At 42.6% G+C, this 25108-nt stretch overlaps 1 protein-coding gene across 1 annotated transcript in view; it reads left to right on the top strand.

Annotated features, from left to right (window-relative positions):
- Positions 1 to 25108, top strand: part of spidr (scaffold protein involved in DNA repair) — a 55912-nt gene that overhangs the window by 19967 nt on the left and 10837 nt on the right. The window contains 4 exon segments of the mRNA XM_083781771.1: positions 1547 to 1554; positions 1557 to 1766; positions 4155 to 4408; positions 17799 to 17957. Of these exon segments, the coding sequence (XP_083637897.1) occupies positions 1547 to 1554; positions 1557 to 1766; positions 4155 to 4408; positions 17799 to 17957 (631 nt within the window).

The following is a 25108-nucleotide window of genomic DNA, read 5'->3' as shown; positions in this document are numbered from 1 at the left end:
CATACATCACCTCATTCCAGCCAATCAGAATTCGCGTCCTCATCTTTGTCATCAATGTTTGTGTTACGCAATGTCAGCGGATTGCAACTCTCACTCAAAATTGTCCATTCATTGGACAGTTATTAATTGACGTCGCCTTGCCCCCCAGCCCCTCCCACCCCTCACTGGTGCGAAATCGGGTAGGAAAAAAAACGGGGACGCGTCTCCCCCACAGATCTAAGTAGGCGTCGGCCGCCACGGCAGTGTTGTTTTTGTCGACTAAAACTAAGACGAAAAATGTTCGTCGACTACCTATTTTCACTGACTAAAACTAAATAAAAACTAATCTATGATGACTAAGACTAAATATACTGACAATTTCGTCAACAAATAAAAACTAGACTAAAAGGTTAGGAATGGACTAGTGGACAAGAGATCCAGTTTTATGCTGGGTTGCATGCTGAAAATAGCAGATCTACAATCTCACAACGCGAGATTGTATATCTGCTATTTTCAGCATGCAACCAAAGTGTAAAATATGTCATTACAACGACATCAAGGCCTGTCAAAACACATTTTAGTCGACTAAATCAACTGTAGATTTAGTCGACTAAAATCGTATGACATTTAGTCAACTAAAACTAGACACTAAACACTAGAACATTCCAGGTGACTAAAATGTGACTAAAACTAAGTGAAAACTATTCAAGAGACTATGACTAAAACTAAATTAGAAATTTGCTGCCAAAAACAACACTGCGCCACGGTCCCAATCTTCCCAATTAAATGAGGTGCATTGGGGTTCCCTGGAGCCCTGCGGCCTAAAAGGCTGGGTGGCAGCCAGTCTAGATGTCCCAGTCTCCTGATGACGGCTTTCCCCATTGTGACTTGATTTACACACCCTACCTACAACACCCCCCACACACACACACTACAGTGATCACACATCCACACTGACTACACATCCCACACTCTTTTGTTTGTAAGCATTCTTTAATTAAGTTACTTTTGTTAATAAATTATTGTTTCCCCTTCCATCAGGCGGGGCGCCTGATGGAAGGGGAAAGGAACTGGTTGGAATAACGTGTTCCTTCCACGCGTTACGTGCAACCAGGGAAACTTCCCCCCTGTCAGGTGTAAAGGAGCAACACTCAGGCATGAAGGAAGCATGAGTTCAAGTCCGTTGCTCCGTGGGAGTCCGTGGGATAAAAATAAAAATAATAAAAAAGAGATTATTGTTAACACATTATGTGCCCTTTCATTCTTTCAAAATAGCGGGTGGGGTGGGGTGCCCACATTTAGTCCCACATTTTTACATAAAAATAAAAAAAAACCTACATGCGGTAGTTTCTAGGACGTCTGTGGACGTCTTGGGCATATATTGTGTTAAAAGTGTTAGACTGCCTGCGTCCTCCATTTGTCATGGCCCCCACACGGGTTGTGACGAGCATGAAGAGAATCCATGTGGGATGTGGAACAACGGGTGTCATGATGCAACCATAGAGCAAAAAGAAACGCTATTATATCATGCATAAATAATGATTCGCCCTCTTTGTTCTCTCTGCAGGCAAAGTCTGACCATAAAGGGTGTGAACGGTCCAGTGATTCTGAACACACACTTCAGCCAGAAAGTCTACTCTGATTCCAAACTGGCCAACATGGCGTCCTCCGTCCCCAGAGTCCTCCTCCCGGCAGTGAAGTGCATACCGGCGTACTCTCTGACCAAAGCCTTTGGACTGCTGCAGGTGTTGACCACTAACGAGGAGGAGGAGCCCTCTGGCAGGCAGGTGGGTCTGTCATCGTGATGACGTTTTACCGCACCACTCGGGGTGGGTTACTTACAACCGTGCAACAGTTAAAAGGCCTGACGTCGAAAATAAATAAATCTATATCATGACAATTTTCTGAAAACCTCATGTTTCTATGTCAGTGGTTCTCAATATTGTCAAGGACCCCAAAAATTATATGTAATTGTCAGCCGACCCCCATCTGAAAATATGTTGTTCCAGGGACGCTCCCCAGAAGCAAAGATTTGAGTTAAAAACGTTCGCTCTGAAAGAATATATTCAAACATTCGGGCCACATTTTCACAATCTGATGTCACTGAATCAATAAAAGAAAATAAGTCATTAAAGTTGTCCTTGGTAGTGGAGTCCTTTGGGAAAAAGGCAGTATGTGAGTTAACTGTTGCACGGTTGCAACCCATAGGCCTTTCATAGTGTCTATATAAAGGGAGGCCCACTTTGAAAACCCTAGCCTTAACCTTTATACGCATAACCTTTATACCCATACTAAAAACGCCTGCTATATGGTAGCTATATGCATATTAGCCACAATTTGCAACTCTAGATTTAAAAAAATAATGGGATGAATCTAGAGTTGCAATACCATCCAGTAGCAGCCCATTCATCCAATTTGAGTTTGCGATCTGCTTTATTTATTAAACTACGTTAAACTCGCCAACATTGCAGCTCTGTAGGCCAAGCTTGAACTATTCTCTTTCAAACTGCAAAGGTTTTGTTTCATAAAAAATCCACCGTAGACATGTTGGGAGCTACTTTCTGTCCAAAATATTCCAAGCAATAATTCCCGAGCGGCTGTGTGTGCGACCGGCCGTCAAACGAGTCGTGTGGGAGAGCGCTTGTTTCGTAGAACCCCTGCGTGTGCACGTACGTCGTGTGCGCTCAAAGAAGAGGCCGACGCAGCGCCACACCCCGTCACGCACGGCGTTCTATTAAACAAGCACTCTCCCACACGTCTTGTTTTATGGCCGGTTGAAAAGTGAGAAAACACGGCGGCTCGGAATATTGCTGTGAAATATTTTGGACAGAAAGCATAGCTCCTAACATGTCTAGTTTTGTCTACGGTGGGTTTTTATGAGACAAAAGCTTTGCAGTTTGAAAGAGGATAATTCAAGCTTGGCCTACAGCTGTAATGTTGATGAGTTTAACGTTGCTTAATACTTGTCACAGATGCAAATTGGATGAATGGACAATCAGTGGATGGTATTGCAACTCTAGATTCATCCCATTATTATTATAAAATAAAATGATTATAAAAAAATCAAGAGTTGCAAACCACAAAGACTACACAGAGTTGTTCCTGGCTTGAACACCCGACTATAACAACGTCTAGGTGTAACAGGTCTAACTAGAAAAAGTGCCCCTCGGGGCACAGGTCTCCACCAGGTCAGGTTGTGACCTCCTGGTGGCGCTCGCTGCTATAACAGGCCAATGTGAGAAGGGTGGGATATATTCCTCAGCCTAGTAGGAAAGTGCGTGAAACATTTCCCGTAAATTGCATGCTGTGTTCATGATTTGACACTTTTTGTTCAAAACGGGCCAATCGTGCAAACTTGACTATAGAGACACTGTGTAATGGTTTCTGGGATTTCTGGGCAGAATCTGGAGGAGTAATATAAAAAAAATGTGTTTTACAAAAGTCGGCCTCCTGGTGGCGCTATAAAAGGCAGATGTGAAAAATGCAGGTCAAAATGCATGCAACGTTTCATGCAGATCGGTGCAGTTACAGGTACAAATGTGAAAAGCTTCCTCATGGTGGCGCTATAACAGGCTGTTCTGGAAAATTTGGGGCAGAGGTTCATAATTTGCATCCAGTGTGTGCAAACTTTGGCAGTTAACGGTGCCGGAGATTAGCTGGTGACGGACGGACGGACACACGGACAGACGGACGGACGGAGTGCAAAACATACTCTCTCCCCATGCCTTCGGCCTGGTGGAGACAATGAGTTAACATGTGGTCAAGCGAAGCTAATCTAAATAACAAAAACGTGAACGAGTAACCAACATAAATCTGCATCATCTAGTTAGTAATATCAATCTATCAAAAAAGGTGACAAGAAGGGATACAAGGAGAGAGGTCGGGTAGAGAGTGAGGTGAGTTTTCTGGCTGGCAGAAAATGGGGAGTGTGTCTGTACATTCTTTGCCGTCCTCGATCCCAAAGTGTGGAATAAACTCGCAGAACTTCAATTTCTATCGAGTTATAGGTTCAGTTTCACTTCATAGTCACTTAGATGCACGGTTTAGGTACATACAAAACGCACGCTCGGAGCTGCAATACTAATAAAACACGAGCATAAAAACACGATAAAATACCTAAAAAACGATACTGTGTGTTTCATTGTCATTTCGGGACTTTGTCGTTTCCTCCCCAGGTTGCGGCCACCCGTGCTACTGCTAACCGCTGTTGTGGCGTGTCTGAGGGCACGGGGAAGTTGAGCGACTCCTTGCTGGAAGCCATTGAGGGACTGGGCCAGTCTGGCTCCTCCGCTGGGCAGGATGTGGAGGTGGTGGTCCAGAGGGTTTACTCGGTCCCGGTGGCAGAGCGCTCCGTCGGCTTCACACTGAAGTCCAAAGTCCCTCCTGGCGAGTGTTCCTCGGCCCTCCTCCCTCCCCAGAACAAAACCAGGTATACACACCCGTTTTCCTGGTTGATATTTTACTTTTTTTCCTCTTTGGTCAGTCATTGCATGTCGAAAAGACATTTGGAAGAAATAAATCACTGAGTGTCTGTTATCCCATTTTGGGGCGGGAATCCCTTTTTGGTGTTTTATAGGGTTATGTTATACTTTAGCTATTGACAAATAGCAGATCTACAAGCTCATAGCGTGGCAGAGAGTGCCGCACTACGAGCTTGTAGATCTGCTATTTTTGAAAAACCCGTTAAGATTTGAGCAAATCTTTGAAAATATATTCTTTGAGCAAATCTTTGAAAATATATTCTTTGAGCAAATCTTTGAAAATATATTCTTTCACAGTGAACGTTTTTAACTCAAATCTTTACTTCTGGGGAGGTGGGGGGTCCCTGGAACTACATATTTTCAGATGGGGGGTCCCTGGAACTACATATTTTCAGATGGGGGGTCCCTGGAACTACATATTTTCAGATGGGGGGTCCACGGCCAAACACAGATAATTCTGCGGCTCCTTGACATGAAAAAGGTGGAGCACCACTGACATGGAAACATAGGTGTTTCTGAAAACTCTCGAGACATTTTGTAGAATCTGGTCTCAGGTCTAAATGGGCTATATATGACTGTGTGTGTACCACATTGTAAATGTCTCTTTCTTTTACAAAGTGCATGCTGGTTTTTCTTTGGTCACAGGGTTTAGCATGCCTCTCCTTGGTGGCACAGTGTATTCTCTCCAGTAGTAAAGGCTATTGTTCCATAAGCAGCAGGCCCCACAAAGTGCTCACTCTTGTCTGCAGCCATATGGCATTGCTTGACAAAGGACACAAACATTGCTAATTGAATCCAGCCCCACTGTGAGCGATCCAGGCCAATTCTCTTTGGAAAAGAGACAGCACGATGTTTTCTGAAATCCTGCACCAGCAGGTCGGAGCCGAGTTTGTGTGTGGGGTGTGTGTGCCCGTTCGCAATCCCTTTGGGGTGGCACACAGAGATGCATTGGACCCCTTCACCATTAATATGCTTCCAAGCTAAAGGCTTAGGTTTAATGTCAAACTTGGAAGGTAACGTCTAATCATTACTTGGGAAAAAGCAACCGCAAGCATCACGCCTAGTTGTGTGAAGGTGCAGGCCACTAGGTCAGGACATAGATTAAACAAGCTGGCTTTTATCATCGCTTTTGGCGTAATAACAATTCACATAAGGCTTAAGTTGTGTTGAATCAGCTGGTTTCAATCAGCCGTGAATTAGCCCCATATCCTATCATTACCAAAATGTTTGACTGTGCCGGAGTTCTATAAACGTTGTTTTTGATGTGCTTATCTGATCAGAGGGCGGAGTGTTGATCTTGTATGAGTAATAAAGGTTCTTGAAAAGAAAGGCCCGCTGGCTTTAGAAATGCAAGTATCGCTTTGCTAAAACTCAAGTAGTCAATTGCTTAGAAATGTATTATACTATTATCATATTCAATAGTCACCCCATCATCAAAAAACTCAACAGTAATTTGATTTGATTTGATTAGATTTTTATTAAGGATCCCCATTAGCTGGTGCCGTAGCAACCAGCTAGTCTTCCTGGGGTCCACATAAGAATAAACATTCCAGTACATATACAAGTACACAATTGTTAAAAAGTCAGTATTCAACACACATTAATTCGGATAAAAGCAAATAGAAATCGCTAAAATTACAAGTGAGAGCGGAAAAAAAACAACACACAAATGGAATTTAAGATGCTTTTTAAACGGTAATTTACTGTAAATGCAACAGAGGTTTCGAGGCAGGTTATTCCAAAGCGACAAATTCCCGACAATGATCTTTAGATAAATGATCTTGTTAGAAAAATAGATACATTACATATATCACCAGCTACACAGTGACATGAATAGGTTTGCTTGACGAGTCTCCTTGTGGTTAATGAACCAATGAAATCCATATGTGAGCTCAAGCCAACAAGCGACCTTTAGCTGTCCACCCCTCAAGGCATGTTGTTTTTGTCCTGCGCTGAGTAATAAAAAAGAGAGGTGGTGGTGGGGGGGGGGGGGGGGGGGGGGGGGAGACAGGAGAGGCCGAGGGTGACGGTATATAGCACGTGGTGGTCAGTTATGAAGAAGGAAGCAAAGCCACTCCGCTGACGAAAGAGTCAGACTAATAATTCATACTTTGCGTTTTTTCGATTAGAGATCAGTCCTGTTTCTGTGAGCAACACCGTTGCGCGCGGCAAAGCATGAATTAGGCTTAACCCATTTTGGGGCGGGATCCCCTTTTGGTGTTTTTAAGCATTATGTTACACTCTAGGTATTGAAAAACGGCAGATCTACAAGCTCATAGCGCGGCACCAAGTGCCGCGCTATGAGCTTGCAGATCTGCTATTTTTGAAAAACGTGAAAATGTGGGGCACATTTTTCGATTATATATTCTTTCAGAGCAAACATTTTTAACTCAAATCTTTGCTTCTGGGAGGAGGGGGGGGGGGGGGTCCCTGGAACAACATATTCTCAGATGGGGGTCGGCGGCCAATTACATATACTTTTGGGGGTCCTTGACATGAAAATGTTTTGAGAACCACTGACATGTCAAGAAAACTGTCATGATTCAGAAGACATTTGTAGAATCGTCCTCGGGTCATTCTGGACGGGAACGCCCTTTTGGTGTTTTAAAACTAATCATTATGTTATACTTTAGCTATTGAAAAATAGCAGATCTATAGCAGGTCTGCTATTTTTGAAAAATCGTGAAAAAATGCGGCACAAATCTTTGAATATATTATTCTTTCAGAGCGAACAGTTTTTTTTTTTTTTTTTTCGACGTCAGGCCTAAATGGGTTGGATTCAAGAGACTTAATTCTGACCCTACTGACTGACTGGCTGTCGGTGGTGTGATGTGACGCTTGCTCCTGCCATGCTGTTTCCTGTCACCAGTAAACAAACGCCACAGCCTCCCTCCCCCTCCCCCTCCTATACTATCTACTACTACTGGCTGCTCCCACTCAGCCGGATCCAGCAGGCCTGGGCCGCGCGTGCGAACAAAGTTCAGAGTTCGGATGTATGTGGATGAGCTCGCCTCCCTCTAGTGACTGCAGTTTTTTTAATATGAATTATTATATACTGTATATAATAATAATGTATTTATTAATAATAATGTCATAAATACATAGTATTAATGTATTATTATTATTAGGGTTGTCCCTATCGGATCGGGTGATCGGAAATCGGGGCGCCGATCACGTCATGTTCAAATGATCGGAATCGGATCGGGAGCCAAAAAATGTGATCTAGGGACATCCATATCCATATCATGACATTAGACTGGATATTGTACTGTATAAAATATAAATATTGGGGAAAAAATCGCTATCGGCAGATGCTCAAAATCAAATTATCAGGGAATCGGATCGGGAGCAAAAAAACGTGATCGGGACATTCCTAATTATTATTAATATTTTATTTATTACTAGACCTCTTATGCCACTGGCCTTTTTAAACCATGTACATTGGTGACTATATAACTATAATATAATCTACCTGATCTTGAGGCCTACAAAATCGGGAAGAAGAAAAGAAAAAAAACATTTTATTTTATTTTATCAACTACTGTAGTCAACTAGTACCAACATGGTCGACTAGTAGATTTACTAGTCGACTACCGTAATTTCCGGACTATAAGCCGCACCTGAATATAAGCCGCACCAGCCAAATTTAGGGAAAATCCCATATACAAGCCGCACCGGACTATAAGCCGCAGCTACGTTAGCTCAGAGCCTGAGATGGCTCTGCGTTAGCTGTAAAAATCCATAGATTAGCCGCACCGTTGTATAAGCCGCAGGGTTCAAATCATGGGTAAAAAGCCGCGGCTTATAGTCCGGAAATTACGGTAGTTGAATAGTCGACTAGTTGAATAGTCGACTAGTTGCTTAATGCCCTAACACACACACACACACGCGCGCACACACACACACACACACACACACACACACACACACACACACACACACACACAGATATTACTTGCACAAGCAGAGTGCGCAATTGCTGTGGTATGTATACATGTATGTACAGTATGTATGTCGGTAAGAATGGCGGTCCCTTATTGGCTGTTGTTGGTGACGTAACTAAGGTACGCTTCAAGGTATGAGGTCAATAACGGGTCTAAAGGATTTTTGAACAGCGGTTGTTATAGAAGTTAGTTAGTAGCAGTACTTGCGCGCTCTGCTTGCGCACAAGTAGGCCATGTACCTTGCACCTCGGCAGAGTGCATTTCTTGTTATGTCTGTGTCCCTTTTATGCCCATATATAGAGCGTCGCAGTCACGCCCCCTTTCATGACGACACCAGGCCCAGGAAATCATTCCCAATGCATTTTTCCCATAGACATTTCATCATGACGACAAATACAATATTTTGGACCAAACAAATAATTACAAAGAAGAAAAACAACAAAAAGAAGTGTTGTACCCTGCCGTTTTCTTCTTTTTTCTAATTATTTGTTCGGCCCGAAAAATTGTCTTTGTTGTCATGATTTGTCACAACTCGAGTTGGCTTTGTATGAGGTTTAAAGGGTCTTTAAATAAATGTCTATGAGGAAAATGAACGGGGAATAATTTCCTGGGCCCTGGTAGGGGGCGGGACTGCGACGCAGACCCTCCGCTGCGCGTCGGGTCTGCCTACGCCTCCCAGCCATTGTAAAATACCCGGTAACCTGAGACCTCTCGTGGCCAATTGCTTTAATACATGTCGAGAATGAGGCAAGTTGTTCCTATGCAGCACAAACTTTACGCTACGCTCAGCCAATGAGTTACGCCGACGGCTCAGGTTAGCCAATCAGGTTCTTATGTTGGCCTATAGCGGCACAAGCGCGACGTGACACTATGCGAATCCGCAAAGCCGGCGCTTTTGGTTTAGCCAAACCAAGGAAGCTTAGAGAAGGAAGTGACATGATCACGTGACTGTGCTGCGCCATGACACTCTCATCGGAGCCGAATCTCGCACCGGAAGTTACATGAATACAAAGCAGTGAATGGAGCATGCTTGACCAGCTCATAACAAACATTATTTATGAACCATTGAGACCTGTGTCATATAATCGGTTCAGGGATATAAAAGAAGACATATCACAGTGTTCTATCACTTGCTTTTCGATGTGCACAGAGTGCCCCCCACATGTTAATGATAATAATAATATCTCAAACTTATATAGCACTTTTCTGAGTACCCAACGACGCTTTACATGGGGGGGCAGAGGTATAGCAAAAAATAAAAACAACTTTATTAGAAAATAAATAAACACTAAAAGCTAAGGTAAAAAAATCATTAAAAACTGTGAAAGGAAGTTGGCTAGGGAAAGCAATATTGAAGTGGTAGGTTTTGAGAGCGGTTTTGAAGGTTTGGAGGGTGGAGGCATCATAATACATGTTTTGCCCAATTGCCCAGTATAGTAGATATGTATGTCTAGTTGTTTACTGTATTGTATTTAATACAAATAATGACTAACTAGAAAAAGTGCCCTTCCGGGCACAGGTCTCCACCAGGTTATCCACAGATCCGTGCAGTTAGAGGTAAAAACACTTTTCGGCCAGTTATAGCGCCACCTTGAGGCTGAGTTGAAATTGTTCATGTGGCATTTCGTCCTCGGCCTAGTGGGAATGTGGGTGCACAATTTCACGGAAATCACGCGATGTGTTCATGATTTGCAGCATTTTGTTTGAAACTGAGCACTCCTGTGAACTTTGGAAGCCAATCTTAACCAATCAGGATGGAGTCTGATAAATCTGAAAGACCCGTTTCGTTGAATGGCTCTAGAGAGACTGTGTACCAATTTGCGTGATGTTTGGACAAAATCTGTAGGTGTACTGTGCAAAAACTTGTTTTGCACAAAGCGGCCTCCTGGTGGCGCTATAACAGGCCGTTCTGGAAAGTTTGGGGCAGAGGTTCATGGTTGGCATCCAGGGAGTGTGTGTGCAAAATATGGCATCGACCGGGTTAACGGTGGCCGAGATTAGCTGTTCACGGACACACGGACGGACACACGGACGGACGGACACGCGGACGGACGGAGTGCAAAACATACTCTCCCCACATGCCTTCGGCCTGGTGGAGACAATAAGTACCTAAACAGTGCTTTCTTTCCACGCCCTGCTCTTCTTGTGGCAGTTGTAAGTAGTTTACGTCTCAGCCCACTGCAGGCCCTCATGCAGCGTATAAAGAGAGAGAAGGACAGTTTGTTTCTCATCATGTCCTCTCTCTCTCTCTCTCTCTCTCTCTCTCCACAAGTATGACTCACACCCCATGGTCAACGTGGTGGATGCATGTCTTTCCTTTTGTTGTGCAGCCTTAACATACACAGAGAGAGAGAGAGGGAGAGTCCAGTGTGATATTTATGTTTGAAGAAGATGTTTAGTTCCCGTAAATTCAGACTAGAACAAACAAGAAGATTAACTGTTTGTAGGGGAGGAAGGAGGAGTCGGCTTATTTATTTTTTTCACTGGCGTTCTAGGAACACAATGTGCTGCAAAGGGATCCTGTTACAGCCGTGTTTATCGCTTTCTCCACACCGATTGGTGGACAGCACAGGGGAAAGAATCCCGCCCGCACGCCCCTCCTGCCAATGGGGGCCTCACTCTGCTGTGTTCTTAATGTGTGGCTCACTTTACTCGCGTACACTGGCGGTGCCAAGTTAAAAATGTGCGCGCGCACGTGCTTTGCAATGCATGCGCACTCCTGTGTCTATGTGTGAAAGGAGTATGTGTGTGTTTGGACAGGCTCAATGGGATCGCAATTCCTGGAACAACCCCTGAGTTGCTGAGAATTCCTGTGATTGCTCACAATAACAAATTCCTGAAATCAGCCTGTGACTGAACGCTTGGCCAATGGCAAGAGGGTATTTGGGAGCGAGGGTGCTGTTTGAGGAAGTGGGGCTGTGTGGAACGCTGCGAGAGAGAGAAAAAAAAGAGAAGAGCAACTGAACCGGGAGGCAGTTTGAGGGGTTGGTTGTTTATGTCAGGCCTGGTCTCTCAAACCACGAGACTTGTCACCCTTTTTTCCTTTCCAATCTTATCTATCATCACCTCAAACTCTCGGATTTCATTTTCTGGGCTTTCAAGTTCAGGCAGGCTCTTTCTTGAGGTTTTAAAATGTGAAAGTTGTATACGTCTCTCTGCAGACTCGATTTGAGTCTCTTGCAGTGGCTGATGTGTAGTAAACGACCTCTATTTCAGGCTCTACCAACTGTTGAGTTGAGCCTGATATTGTTTGGTTTTATATAAACTACGAAGGCCCAATTATGCTTCATCGTACAATGATCGTTTCTCATGGGGAAATGTGCCACATCGGCAACATGTTGTGAGCTTATATTTCTGCTGTACAACATTACTTTTTTTTCTCACTTATTCAGTGTTTTGTGTCAAATATATAACATTTCATTGTGTTGTCCAGTGGTTCTCAAAGTGGGGTCCGGGGACCCCCAGGGGTCCTTGAGGGAGTTCCAGGGGGTCCCCAGCTTAAATGATAGTTTGTAGCCAAATGGACCCTTATGGGTCTGTAACTCTGAGAGTGTACAAATGGAACCAAGTGGACTCTTAACGGGTCCATTTGGTTCCATTTGTACACTATCGGAGTTGAATGAACATAGATTTTACTATATAAATTGAGGGGACAAACACCTAGGGCATCAGCAGGGGGTGGCCACCGCTCCGCCACCATGAGACGTACTGGGGTTAAAGGAGCGAAACGTTGATGAATGGCGGTCCCCAGCTGATGACCCCAGAGGTGTTCAGTGAGGTGTCACAGCACACCTGTTCAAAAGGCACTGGAGGAGGTGCGTCAGGCAGCAATGCCCAGCAGGAATATACCATCACAGTATCTGATATGTAGGGTCCCAGAGATAGAAATGCCATTCAATGGGCGTCCGTCCGTAGACTAATGTCAAACTGGGACCGAGACCTTGAAATTAAACGGGTTGAGAATCACTGCTAGAGCCGTACAACACTTCTCTTATGGGGGGTCCCTGGCATACCTTTTCAAATGGGGGGGGGGGGGGGGTCCGTGTGCTAATTAGTGTCAATTTGGGGGTCCTTGACATGAAAAGGTTTGGGAACCACTGCTCTAGTCTATCCATAGTTGTGCACATGCCAGTCTAAGCCTGGCGGAGTCTGTTTTCTTTGCCTCTCTCTGCAACATGGACTTGTTCCGAGGAACCGCTACGAGTGTGAACCAGTCTTAAAAGACCTGAGGACGATTCTATAAATGTCTTCTAAATACTGACAGTTTTCTGAAAAAAGCCTACATGTCAGTCGTTCTCAGACATTTTCATGTCAAGAACCCCCAGAAATATATGTAATTGGGCGCTGACCCCCACCTGAAAATATGTTGTTCCAGGGGACCCCACCCCCCAGAAGCGAAGATTTAAGTTAGAAATGTTCGCTCTGAAAGAATATATATTCAAAGGTTTGCGACACATTTTCACAATTAAAAAAAAATCACACCTGTGTGAACTGAGTGGTGCAACCCTCTCCCCCTGCCTCTCTCTCTCTCTCTCTCTCTCTCTCTCTGTAATTAGCACTAGGCAACAGTGCAACACTATCTCTCTCTCTCTCTGCTTCTGGCACAACAGCGCCACTTTTGCCCCTACTGGTACTCATAGCCACACACATAGGTTAACACATAGGTTAACACAGGAACACGGACATTGCTGTTCCTTGGAGTGGTTGCACTACTCAAAAAGAGCAGATCTACAAGCTCGTAGCGTGGCACTCTGTGCCGCGCTATGAGCTTGTAGATCTGCTATATTTCTATAGCTAAAGAATAACATAATGCTTAAAAGACGAGAAATACTTAATTTTAGGTGTTGATGAATGAAAGAAAGTGCTGCAACTATACTGTCTGCAATGCATTAGTCAGTGTATTGATGTTTAGGACCTTTGCTTCTGGTATATTCTACCGTTGGGTTTTTATTAATAAAGCTGATGAAAAAGGCTCTGCGCTATACTGATTTAGTGCTTAGCTTAGTCGATAAAACATTTGATATCATCTCCCCAAACTATAGTTATGCTGGCTTGATTAAAAAATGGGAATGGGGGAAAAACAAACACCTGGGGATAACACACACACACACACACACACACACACACACACACACACACACACACACACACACACACACACACTGTGCATGTGCGTGCAAACTGTGCAAGTGCGCGTGTGTGTTTGTAAATATAAAAAAGATATATATATATATATCAATGTTAAAAATGTTGGTTAGGCATCTATTTCCATCCAAAGCAAACACAGACAGAGTTTTGTGTTTACCAACACAAGCTGTTTATAGGCCCAATCAGTGGTGTTCTTAGTGTCCTGGACGGGCACGCCACGCCACACATGTTTGGATGGCATTGAACCTGTGTCTATTGCTGGCCTCTCTCAACCGTCCTCCCCCTCTTCTCTGTTTTCTCTCCCTGCCCTCCCCTCTCCTTCTCTCTTACCTCCCATTCCCTGGCAGAGGCCATGGACCCTCCCCTCTCCTCCTCTCTCCTCTCACCTCCCATTCCCTGGCAGAGGCCATGTGGACTCCTCTCCTCTCCTCTCCTCTCCTCTCCTCTCCTCTCCTCTCCTCTCCTCTCCTCTCCTCTCCTCTCCTCTCCTCTCCCCTCCCATTCCCTGGCAGAGGCCATGTGGACTCCTCTCCTCTCCTCTCCTCTCCTCTCCTCTCCTCTCCTCTCCTCTCCTCTCCTCTCCTCTCCTCTCCTCTCCTCTCCTCTCCTCTCCCCTCCCCTCCCATTCCCTGGCAGAGGCCATGTGGACCCCTCTCCCTCCCCTCTCTAACGCTGCTCTAACCAGGGGATATGAACTCCAGTGTTTACTCTCAGGGCTGGTACGGTACTTGGGCTGTGTCTGGGCTTGAATAAGGGCTGAGGTGCTGTAGCCTTTAGCGGTTTCAAGCTTCCTGCTTCGCTGGGAGCAGTGGAGTGCAAGGCAGCAGCAACCTCGTAAACTGTGTAGGCCAAAGGTCTCCCACTGTCAACGCTGCTACAGTTGGGCTTGTCGTGTACCAGCCCAGCCCAAATAATACTACTCCAATGTCGGGGGGGGGGGGGGGGGGGGGGGGGCTTTTCTGTTTGTTTGTTTGTTTGTTTGTTTGTGTCATGTTAACCTACTTTTGTTTGTGTTCCCGCCCCGGTCGAAAATGACCTGTCCGTTTTTTTTTTTTTTACATTTTTATAAATCTATCATTTACATTATATACATATACATTGTTATCATCTGTTGTTGTATTAGATATTTTTTTCCTTTTTTTAAAAAATCTTATTTGCAACAAATGTTTGCCATGTTGCAGAACAAATTAGAGAACGGTAACAATAACAGAAATATATCAGTCAATCAGTCAATCAACCAACCAACCAGTATAGATGGTGGTTCGTTATCTGACCTGCACATGATTGACAATAGGTGTTGTTTTTCTCAACGCACTGCATTTTAGATGCACAGTGCATCTGTTACTTTTGTCTCTTCCACATGTGGTAAGTAACTAAGTACATTTACTCCCAATACTGTACTTAAGTACAATTTTGATATACTTTTACTTTACTTCACTCACTTTTCCAATACTTTAGTTACTTTGCCGATTTTAGAATAACGAATGCAACAACACAAACATTAACCACAGAGGATTTTTCTCTAGCTAGCTCATCCGCCCCGGTCAGAATCAACGGACATATTGGATCATGTAATCTCCTTCCAGTTGTCTTTGTGTGGTGTGTTATTATTGGTGATGTTGGGATAGACTCTGTCAGCAAACAGTTTGAGGCAGGATTTCAAGACTATCAGTCTAGGACATGGCCCTGGGGGCGTCATGCCGTTGACATTTTCGCCTGATGGAGGGGAAAGGAACTGCTTGGAATAACGTGTTCCTTACTTCCTTCCACGCGCTACATCCAACCTGGGAAACTCCCCCCCTGTCAGGCTTGGGACTCAGGGACTCTGGACTGGGACAAAAAATCATTTTCGCACGAAAGACCAGCCCACCACAACCAGCGCGCAGATAGCAGAAACTCTACCGCCCGCTCCGTTGAGGCACACACAAACAAACAAGACCAAATACCACCACTTTTACAGAACAACATAAATGATACAAACCAACATACAACTACACAACCCTTTGTTGCTCTCACAAGAATCATTATCATGATGGCACTGGCAGAATGGCAGCAGGCCCGGACCTTTCCCGGTGACCTGCCGCCTATTGGCCTGCCTGCCTTTCCTTTTTATTTTATTTATCATATCATATATAACTTGAACCGGTAATATGACCGGTACTTCCTATGGCCAGTCCACCCCTGTTGGGACTCCTAATGCATAGAAGGAAGCATGAGGTTAGTCCGTTGCTCTCCCCAGGTTGGCAGAAGAAGTGTAGTGCCCAGGATAACATTAGATAACTAGACAAAGTGCCAATCGGCACAGGTCTCCACCAGGGCAGGTCAGGTTGTGGCCTCATGGTGGCGCTATAACAGGCTGTTGAGGAAGATTTGGGCCGGAGGTTCGTGTTGGAGGGATGCAGGTACAATGTTTTTCCATGTGTGCATACATAAGTTGTATACAGATCGATGCAGTTATAGCTAAAAACAGGAATTGGCCTGTTATAGCGCCACCGTGAGGCTGATTTTGAGGAAAAGATTGTGGCATGTCGTCCTCGGCCTAGTGAAAATGTGCGTGTATAATTTAACGGAAATTGCACACTGTGTTTGTGATTTGTGGCCTTTTTTCGAAATGGACGAATCGTGTGAGCTTTGGAAGCCAATCTTAGCCAATCAGGATGGAAGATGGGAAATGGTGCCGCTCCGTGTTGATCACATGACTATGGAGATAGTGTATACCGATTTGCGTGAAATTTGGATAAAATCTGAAGGAGTAATAATAGAAAATGTGTTTTACATATGTCGGCCTCCTGGTGGCGCTATAAAGAGCAGATGTGAAAAATTCCAGGCAAAGGTTTTTCCTTGGCCTCTAGGGAGTTGGCATACAAAGTTATCCACAGATCCATGCAGTTAGAGGTAAAAACACTTTTCGGCCAGTTATAGCGCCACCTTGAGTCTGAGTTGAAATTGTTCATGTGGCATTTCGTCCTCGGCCTAGTGGGAATGTGGGTGCACAATTTCACGGAAATCACGCGATGTGCTCATGATTTGCAGCATTTTGTTTGAAACTGAGCACTCCTGTGAATTTTGGAAGCCAATCTTAACCAATCAGGATGGAGTGTGAGAAATCTGAAAGACCGGTTTCGTTGAATGGCTCTAGAGAGACTGTGTACCAATTTGCGTGATGTTTGGACAAAATCTGTAGGTGTACTGTGCAAAAACTTGTTTTGCACAAAGTGGCCTCCTGGTGGCGCTATAACAGGCCGTTGTGGAAAGTTTGGGGCAGAGGTTCATCGTTGGCATCCAGGGAGTGTGTGTGCAAAATTTGGCATCGATGGGGTTAACGGTGGCCGAGATTAGCTGCTCACGGACGGACGGACGGACACACGGACGGACGGAGTGCAAAACATACTCTCCCCACATGCCTTCGGCCTGGTGGAGACAATTAACCCTGGGTGAAAAAATGGGTTGCAAAAAATAAATATGATACATAATATATGTATAATACATGCTACACATATAATGTCAGTGTGCAACTTCGTAATAATGGATTGTTGAATATTGTGTAATTTTTCCCGCCAAAATACATTTAAAATCTGCATTTGATTTAGTCGACTAAAATCTCAGGATATTTAGTCGACTAAAATGAGACACCAAAACATTTCAGATGACTAAACTATGACTACAACTAAATTATGTTTCATGCCAAAGACTAAACAAAAAATCTAAATTCCCTGTGAACATTGCGACATTAAAGGTGTGTGCACACTGCTGCGTTTTTCGGAATTTTTTGCAGCGTTTTTCCGCTTTCCTTTTTACCAAAAACGTGTTCAGTCTGAAAAGGGCCATAACTTTGCCAGTGTTGATTTCGTTGACTAAAACTAAGACGAAAAATGTTCGTCGACTACCTTTTTCCACTGACGAAAACTAAACAGAAACTAAATGAAAACCAAGCTATGATGACTAAAACCAAGACTAAATATACTGACAATTTCGTCAACAAATTTAAACTAAAATGTTAGGTAAGGACTAGTGGACAAGAGATCAAATAGAAGTCATTTTACACTTGGTTGCATGCTGAAAATAGCCGATCTACAAGCCGTTGTGAGCTTCCAGATCGGCCATTTTCAGACGGCATCAAGGCCCGCCAAAATACATTTTAGTCGACTAAATCAACTATTCAAGAGACTAAAACTAAAATCAAAATGTGCTGCCAAAAACGACACATAACTGTGCATGTCGCCTGTTGGTTTTCCTCCCCATACAGGCTGTGTGCTCTGGTCCAGGACGGCTACGGCATGTTCAGCGTGGTCCAGCTGCATCTCCTGCCCTGTGACGAGCACCTCCACCGCTACAGCGGCCAGTGGCAGGGACGAGCCTGCGTGCTGAGGGCCTTCAAAGTGGTGAAGAGGGTCACTCGAGACAGGTGAGAGAGACACACTGGTGGGAACTAAATTCTACAACATGGTCGTTTCGAGGAAGCAATCTGATTGGTTGAAACGGCTTCTAGCCGTGGATCAAATCAGCACCCTTCACCACCTAATCAAAACAAAGAATTCAGCCGCTCTGTTTTCCCAGAGTGCTAGCAAACTCGGTGGCTAGGCTAGATATAGTTTCTCAGGCTAATAGTTTCTTGGGACATTTGTGGTCGTAGTGACAACATCTGTCATTAAAAAAAATATTTTTTCAGCGATTTTCTTAGTTTTAAGGGTAACTGTTGTAGAACATCAGTGATGCTTGCGGAACTCGACTTCGTCTCGTTCCTTACCGCATCACTGTCGTGGCAATAATCACGTTAAACCCTCTCGTGTAATAATGCTTAAGTATAACTTTAAAGTACTCTACGTTTGCTTAACCCATTTAGGCCTGACGTCGAAATAAAAAAATAAGTCTTCTAAATCATGAGTTTTCTATATCAGTGGTGCTCAATATGTTGTTCCATGGACCCCCCAGAAGCAAAGACTTGAGTTTAAAACGTTCAACTCTGTAACAATATATATTCAAAGATTTCAGGCACATGTTCACGATTTTTCAAAAATATTAGATCTACAAGCTCGTAGCGCGGCACTCGGTGCAGTGCTATGAGCTTGTAGATCTGCTATTTTTCAATAGCTAAAGTATAACATGATGCTTAAAACACCAAATATGTACGGTTCCCATACAGAATGGGTTAACCCATTTAGATCTGAGGCCGATTCTACCAAAAAACTATTTCCTCATAGTATATATGAGGAATAGTCCTTGACTATTTCATGTCAAGGACCCCCAAAAATACAGTATGTTGTTCCATGGACCTCCCAGAAGCAAAGATTTGAATAAAAAAAAATCGCTGTGGAAGAATATATGTTCAAAAGTGTGCACACTATTTTTTTTTTATAGCAGACCTACAAGCTCGTAGCGCACGCTATGAGCTTGTAGATCTGCTATTTTTCAACAGATAAAGTATAACTTAATGCTTAAAACACCCAAAAGGGGTTCCCGTCCAAAATGAGTTAAGTACTGTACTTAGGTAGACTTTTGAGGTATTTGTACTTTACTTGAGTATTTCCAATTTACGTTTACTTCTACTCCACTACATCTCAGAGCCAGATTTTTTTTACTTTTACTCCACTGCAATGTTTTTTGAATGGTTTAACATGAATTGCATTTCATGCAACACATTGTATGTAGGGTGGTTCATGGTTCATGTATGTTTTCTTTGTGAGCTTGTAGATCGTCTATTTTCGAATGATTTTGTACACAAACTCAAACTTGTGAAACAGGACATTCTGCAATATGAGTACTTTTACTTGAAGTACATTTTGATGTCGATACTTTTGTACTTTTACTTGAGTACATTTTGAATATGGGACTTCTACTTGTAACAGAGTACATCTTACATTGCAGTATTGATACTTTTACTTAAGTAAATCATTTGAGTACTTATTCCACCAGTGTGGTGAGACTCAACCGACTTAGGGCCGATTCGTACTCCTATTTTAGAGCCGAATAAAAGTCGGTTCGGCGCTGTAGAGCCTACAATGTGACGTCATTTGAGGTTCAGGGGGGGGCGGGTACCGTCCTAAAGTCGGCTCTTCTGTGCTACTGAAACTTTCTGACGAGCCGAAATCATTTCGGCACTACAGCGGTAAAATAGGAGTATGAATCGGCCCTTGGACACAAAAAAGCCTTTGCTTGTTTCCATTGTGGTCCACCTTGTAACATGAAACTATGCACAAACACACTGTACAAACAAAACAACCATGAAACATATAACAAATAATCCTTATATATAAGGCTGGGAGCTATATACATAGGACAAGAGGTACCCTGAGAGAACAGTCCAGAGCACATTAGATGGGCTATCCAGGGTCGGAAGCTAACTATGACCAGTTAGTGTGTAGATGGAGCCATGATTTCAGGTCTTTCCTAAGAGAATTTAGGGACTCATCCGATCCGCCAATTTTTTTGGAGATCGCTGCTCATACCGATCACGTCTAGAGAGTGGAAACAATTTAGAAATCTACAGCTACATTGTAGAACAGGGGCTATATCTTGCGCCACCCCTTAACCCTTATCCCTAAACGTATTTGCCATTTTCTTTTACTATTTTTAAAAACCTTTTAAAATAGTTCAAATAGCTGATCTACAAGCTCACAACGTGTAGATGTAGATCGGCTAGTTGAACTATTTTAAAATGATTTTCAAAATAGTAAAAAAAATTATAATAATGGCAATAATGGCAAATAAGTATAATTTTTTTATAAATTACCTTTCCAAATAGTAAAAATTATTAAATAAATAAATAATGGCAAATAATAATGGCAAATAAGTTTAGGGATTAAGGGACAAGGGTGGGGCAAGATGGAACCCTAGGACTTTGAGGTGGTTCTTCGTTTTGGGTACGGTGATATGATTTGATTTGTTTTCAAACCTGTACTATACTATAGGTGTAGGTTTGTCCGCATGGCCGTTTCTTCCACTGTTCTAGCCACTGCATAAAATGTAGATGTCGCCATGTACACGTATCGGTCGGCGGAGATCTCTGATCGTCTGGCTTTGCGAGAGTACTACCCATTAACCACTTTTAAACTTAGTCTTGCGTAGCCATTTGATTCCAGAGATTCCTATTCCTTTTAGTGACTGGGCCATAGTCTCTTGAAACGTTTTTAATTTAGTTTTAATCACATTTTAGTCACCTGGAATGTTTTAGTGTTGAGTCTAGTTTTAGTCGACTAAATATCATTCGATTTTAGTCGACTAAATCTACAGTTCATTTAGACGACTAAAATGTATTTTGGCGGGCCTTGATGCCGTCGTAATGGCTGATTTTACACTTGCTGAAAATAGCCGATCTACAAGCTCACAACGCGTTGCGCTGCGCCGCGTTGTGAGCTTGTATTTTCAGCATGCAACCAAGTATAAAATGACTTATACTGGATCTCTTGTCCACTGGTCCCTTCCTAACACTTTAGTCTAGTTTTTATTTGTTGACGAAATTGTCAGTATATTTAGTCTTAGTTGTAGTCATCATCATCAATTTTCATTTAGTTTCCATTTAGTGTTCCTCAGTGGAAAAAGGTAGTCGACGAACATTTTTCGTCATAGTTTTAGTCGACGAAACCGTTCGAAATGCATCACAGAACCAGTGCAAAGACATAAGGGTGTATATGTGGGGTTATCATGAGTATCGAGATTGTTTTTGTTACCACTGGTTTTCTCCGGGGATTCCAAGCCAATTCATTGAATTTAGATTTCCCAGCAGTGCGTGGCTCAGTGGCTACGCAACACTACTTTTTGGCATCCCTGTTTTGGGGGCTAATTGGCCATTATCTGCAAACATTTTGCAAACATTGCAAAAATAAATCGACAAGCTACACCATCACAAGTTTCACAACAACACCATCTACTGTATTTTCGCAATACATTAAATAATAAAACATGGCTTGTTATAACCCATTTAGACCTGAGCTCGATTCTACAAAATTCTACAAAAACGATTTTTCAAAAATAGCAGCCCTACAAGTTCATAGCGCGGCACTTGGTTGCCGCGCTATGAGCTTGTAGATCTGTTTTTTTCCCCAAAATGCTTTAAAACACCAAAAGGGGTTCCCGCCCCAAAATGGGTTTAAGTTGTTAATTAGCACCCATGTACATCCCTTCCTGATTGGCATATCACCAACATGTCAACCTGTTGGTTTGCTCTGTGTATAGGGGAGCAGGTGACTGATATGAGATCATCTCCCCACAGTCATTTGCCAGACAACACAGCTCTGTGCGAGTGGCTGGTGGTGATATCAAACATCTGTCATTGGATTCTGGTTGAAAAAACAGCCTCGGGGACAAATCATGTAAAAAGCTCTAGATAATTAGCTCGAGTGTCACACAGTACACACAAATCCACCTTGAATTTCCGCATTTGTCTTTTTTTTTTTAACTTAATTTTTATTGATGAAAAAACTGAGACAACAAAACAAACATTACGAGAAAAAAAAGGCACAAAAAAAGAAGACGAGAAACAAAAAAACAAAATACATTCATTGAAATCCACTTATATTATCGATTAGGCTGAGAGAAGAGATCCCACTTTTCCCACTTTTTATAGAACTTATCCTCTTGTAGTCTTAAGTATGAATGTTAGTTTTTCCATAACATACAGTTCCTCAGTAATGTCCATCCATTGTTCTTTCGTCGGTGGGTCCTGTTGGTACCAGCGTCGTGTGATTGCTTTCTTATTCTTGTTGCTAAGAGGATCTTGATTAAATACTTATCATGCATTAGAAACTCTTCAGGGATATTTCCCAGCAATAAAAAAGGAACTCCGCATTTGTTTTTAATGCTTGGAAACACACAAAAAAAATGCCTGGTCATGCTGCCTCGTCAACATGTGTGCCACTTTCTGTTTACATGTAAGGTGACACCGAGGCGCACGCGGCTGCCTGCGTCCCCTTGTGAGTTTCCAGAGTCAGTAGCCCAGTTTAGCTGCAGTTACGAGGAACTGGCGTGAAGACATTTACCGGTAAAGAGACTGAAAGGGGTATACGTTTACATATAGCCCAATAACATCTCTGGGGGTTGTCTGCGGTCGTCGAGATATATGACTGACGGCCCGGTCCGTCTTCAGGGCGGACGACATGGGCCGGCATTCAGCTCCAATTGGACTCCAGTTTAATGCTTTTTTTTTGCATAGTCAAATGCAGTGGTGGAAAGTAACTAAGTACTTTTACTTAAGTACTGCACTTAAGTGCAATTTTGAAAACCTTAGTTACTAGTTACTTTGTCGATTTTAATTTTGATTAGAAAACATACATTGACCACTATCCACCTATCAATTTTGGCCATTTGTAAATAGCTGATCTACAAAATCTTTTGAAAATAGCCGATCTACAAGCTCACAATGCGTCGGCTATTTTCAAAAGATTTTGTACACATTTTGACATTCTGCAATATGAATACTTTTAGTACTTTAAGTACATTTTGATGCCAATACTTTTGACCTTTTGGCTCAATTACATTTTCAATTCCGTACTTTTACTTGTAACGAAGTACTTCTAAATTGCAGTATTGGTACTTTTACTTAAGTAAAACTATTGAGTACTTTTTCCACCACTGGGTCAAAGGAAGGCTTCTCGAGGAAACGCATACCACATATTTCCTCTCAGATTTCAGGTCAAGGAGGACAAAATATTATTTTGAGTACTTTGTCCTCGTCGACCTGACATTTGAGTCGCGGTACCCGGTAACCCGTTTAATATTTTTGGGAATATGCTTCACTGGATTTTTGGTTTTTTTTGGTACACGCCACTGAGAAACCCTTTGTTGAAGCGCTAGCTTCACAACTCCTGGTCTGTGGGGATTTATTTTGAGAGGTAATTGCCAAAAAACAGTTCACACAGTCTATATCCTGGCATCTATGGTTGCACCCCCTTTTCCACCGGTTGGTGCCCAATGGGAACCGGTTCAGTTCTTTTTTGGTTCTTAGTCCATGAGCCAGAGCTCCAAAATTGGAACGTTAATTATGAATTGAGTGGGCTAAACAATACCTATATATATATATATATATATATATATATATATATATATATATATATATATATATATATATATATATTTTTTTTTTTTTTTATAGGATCAATATACGTAAATTAATATATGATAACCCTTCCACAGTAGTAGCTTTCTCATATTTTCAAATTTTAGCATATTTTCCTATATAATGCCTCATTTGCATATATATATATTTTTTTTTTTAAATTTGTAATACAATCATTTATTGTATTCCTGTACGTAATCAACCGGTGGAAGTTTCATGGTGACAACAATCTAATATAGGTATGGTTTTGCACACTCAATTCATAATTAACGTTCCAATTTTGGAGCTCTGGCTCATGGACTAAGAACCAAAAAGAACTTAACCGGTTCCCATTGGGCACCAACAGGTGGAAAAGGGGGTCTGTGTGCCGCACTGTGGGCTCTGTGCAGTATAGTAATGTGGGAGATGCTTTTCAAGATGGCATACTGTTGCCTTTTGTAGAAAAACCAACACCGTGTCAGTGAGGGGTACTGACTGACCCATGCCTTATGATAGTGGTTTTTCAACCAGTGGTCCGGGGAGGACCAACAGTTTGTCCTTGAGGGGGTTCCCCAGCTAAATGACGGAGAGTTGGTAACCTTATAGAATTCTTTAACTCTTGAGAGCGTAGAATGAAACCATTATGGACCCGTACGAGTCCATTTGGTTTCATTTTTTACGCTCTCAAGAGTTACATTATTGTTAAAACATCTGCATTACTTAGTTTACAAGAAGTCTACACAATTACAGAATGTAGAAGAATTGTTATTTGGATCAGTTTTGGGTCTGAGAGGTTAAACTATTTTGGGCAGGAACCCCTTTTGGTGTTAGCATTATGTTATGCTTTAGCTATTGAAAAATAGCAGATCTACAAGCTCATAGCGCGCCACCGAGTGGTGCGCTACGAGCTTGTAGGTCTGCCAATTTTGAAAAATCGAAGAACCTATGACATAGAAACAGCTTTTTCAGAAAACTGTCAGGATGTAGAAGACATTTGTAGAATCTGATCTCAGGTCAAAATGGGCTAAATGTCATCAAATGGTGGATCAAATCCCAAATAAATAACGGGCCTTGATATGAAAGAAGGTTGAGAGCCACTGCCTTATTATTATATCATAGTTAATTACAACCTAGCCAGCCAGCCGCTGTTGGTAATAAAGTTGTTTTCAATTTCTTTTGTTTTCCCCAATCATAATTAGTACTAATGAAACTGTGGTTTTAAGCAATAATATAATACATCAAAGTCCTGCTTTACCATGATGGCATGATCTACAACACTCTGCCTTAGACCGCCTGCCAACGGCTGCAGTTCCAATATCTAGTAGTGTGCCACTATGTATTATTGCTTAACACATTTAGGCCTGACGTCGAAATGTTTAAAATGTCTTCAAAATCCTGACATTTTTCTGAAATACCTCATGTTTCTGTATCAGTGGTGCTCAATATTTCATGTCAAGGACCCCAAGAATTATATGTAATATGCCTCTGTAATACGTCTCCCCCATCTGAAAATATGTTGGGACCCC

This window comes from Protomyctophum parallelum (genome assembly GCF_964188405.1).
Source record: "Protomyctophum parallelum genome assembly, chromosome: 14".
Classification (NCBI taxonomy): Eukaryota; Metazoa; Chordata; class Actinopteri; order Myctophiformes; family Myctophidae; genus Protomyctophum; species Protomyctophum parallelum.
The sequence above is the reverse complement of the archived record's forward strand: the minus strand, read 5'-3'. Positions and strand labels throughout refer to the sequence as shown.